The 2,370-nt window shown below is 48.9% G+C and overlaps 1 protein-coding gene across 1 annotated transcript; it reads right to left on the bottom strand.

Moving 5' to 3' along the window:
- Positions 1-667: 667 nt before the first annotated feature.
- ARL11 (ADP ribosylation factor like GTPase 11) lies at positions 668-2,367 on the bottom strand. Its single transcript, XM_008633184.2, has one exon. The coding sequence runs from the start codon at positions 2,365-2,367 to the stop codon at positions 1,813-1,815; it is 555 nt and encodes a 184-aa protein (XP_008631406.1). The 3' UTR covers positions 668-1,812.
- Positions 2,368-2,370: the final 3 nt, after the last annotated feature.

Raw genomic sequence — 2,370 nt, 5'->3', positions numbered from 1 at the left:
GCAATGCAGCACAGAACCTTTTGTGTTGTGCCTCTAGAACTCACGTTCAAAGTGGCCAGCAGGTCATTGGACACAGGTGCTGGAGCCTTGCGTGCTAGAGGCAACAAAGTGACCACCTGCAACAAGCTGGAAGTGGATCAACCAGCTTATGTCACCTGCAAAGATCTGAAGACATGATTTTGTTCTCCTTACCATGCACAGAGGTTGTCATGTAATTCATTACATGATTCAGTGCTGTTTAAATACACTCCTAACTGTGATTGCTTAGGCCACATTGATGCTGCAGCACTGTTTTATAGCACGCAGTAGTTCTACATTAATGCAGCTAAAACAGTTGGGAAGGATGTCTTTATTGAGACCTTCCTAGAAAAGTCTGACTCTGTTTCTTCATGACTGTTTGAGCTCTCTATTCCAGCTGCTGCCTTCTATGAAGTGTGGCTAATAACAGCACCAGTAACAGCTGGACAATTAATTCCTTAACAACTGTAAAATGCTCTGGTATGAACAGAAGAGGATTTTGCCATGTATTTCTCCTTGGTGTTTCTAGGCTGAGTATGCTGTTCCTTGAAAGCTGATTTCTGAACAGAAACAGAAATGAAAAATAGAAATAAAAAAATTGTATCTTATCTCTCCCCTTCCCCCATTCATTTTATAATGAAGCAGGGACTACTATGAAATATTTTAATTTTAACTCTGGATAACAGAATCTTGGATACAGGAAGCCCTCAGGCACACATTTTATAGATCTTTCCAGTGGTAAGCTGAGCAGGATTGGACAAAGACCATCACTGCCACAAGAGACCTGGTCCTGCTGAGAGCTACCAGGGGTGGGGTTTTTTTTGTTTGCCCTGGGCACAGCTGGGTGTGGAGAGACCTTTGGTCACCAACCTGCCTGTGCCCATAGGTGCCCCTGGTTATCAACCATTGCATGTGGAGTGGTCTCATGCAGTTTCAGAAGTCTTAGAGACAGGGTTTTGTCTTGGCTGCTCAGGCCACCATGAGGACATTTAGAGGTTTACTGACCATGGAGACATATTTCCAAGCATCTTAAAGTCAGGTCTGATTTCTTTATATTTAAACATAATCCAAGGAAAATGAGGGACCATTTTCATAAAATCATTATTTGATAAAAATTATGGATGGAGAAAGAAAGAACCATTACAAGAAATGCATAAATTAATATACACACATCCTCAAACTGCATTACACCATCAAATCCCAGCTTGCTTCCATGGCTTGAAGATTATTATACCTGTAGATGCCACATGAAAACCAATTAGCTGTTTGGCCATTTGAAGTCCGGAGCTTACGATGCTCCCAATAAGCCACTCCTTTTAGTGCCTTCCTTCTTTTTCAGCCAATGAACATGTGATTTGTGCTGAGAAAGAAGCAGCATGGGGCACACCCAAGCTCCCCCCAAGGGAGGATCACCCCATCTGGGTAGATGCATCTGGGCTGGGAGCTGCAGAATGAAGAAAGCTTCTGTCCCTTGCACACATCTCTGTTATAATTCATAAATGTCAAAAAGCACCCTTGCTGAACCTCTGGACACACAAGTGCGGTGGATGAGCTGAACATGGTGACAGTGGGACAAGCTGCAGCTAGAGATGAGAGTCCAAGAGATGTGGCCAAAACTGCTTCACGATGGGAGTTTTGCTCAGAGACCCTCCTGCTGGGTTTTGATGGTCAGGTCCTGGGTGTTTCACAGCATGTGCCAACTGCAGCTCTGCTCATTGTAGGGGGTGCCTGGAGGCTGGAATCCTCCGTGACAAATCTGCTGGCAGCAACGAGTGGGAAGGATCCATTCAAGGTTCAGGTTTGCTCTGGAGCTTGCCTCCTCTCTGCCAGCCCCGTGATGGGCTGCTCCCGGGGTAGGGAGCTCTGCTCTGAGCCCCGCAGCAGCATTCCCAGGATGGCCAGGACTTCCTGCAGGCCCTGGCCAGTGTGGGCACTGCCCCCCCGGAGCACCCAGCGGCGCCCTGCCAGCCCCCCCTCCTGCAGCATCTCCCCCAGCTCGGCAGGAGCCAGCGCTCCTGACACCTCCTGCTTGTTGGCCAGGACAAGCACAGGGATGCCAGCCATGCTGGGGTGGCTCAGGGCTTCCTCCAGTACTGCCATTGCTTCGGCCAGCCGGGCCATGTCTGCGCTGTCGAGCACAAAGATGAGGGTGTTGATGTCCTCCAGGTAGTTAGGCCAGCTGGCCCGCAGGCTGTCTTGTCCACCAACATCCCAGAGGGTGAAGGATACTCCACAGGGTGTTTGAAGAGACTCCACGTTGAATCCCACCGTCGGGCAGGTCTCCACAGCCTGGCCGCTCTTCAGTTTGTACAGAAGGGTGGACTTGCCAGCAAAGTCGAGCCCCAGCATGAC

This window comes from Corvus brachyrhynchos, unplaced genomic scaffold (genome assembly GCF_000691975.1).
Source record: "Corvus brachyrhynchos isolate BGI_N302 unplaced genomic scaffold, ASM69197v1 scaffold202, whole genome shotgun sequence".
Lineage (NCBI taxonomy): Eukaryota > Metazoa > Chordata > Aves > Passeriformes > Corvidae > Corvus > Corvus brachyrhynchos.
Note: the sequence above shows the minus strand (reverse complement) of the source record. Positions and strands in the feature narration are given on the sequence as shown.

Excerpts from the sequence above, each read along its gene's own strand:
- ARL11 (XM_008633184.2), bottom strand. The coding sequence starts at position 2,367 with ATGCTGGGGCTCGACTTTGCTGGCAAGTCCACCCTTCTGTACAAACTG.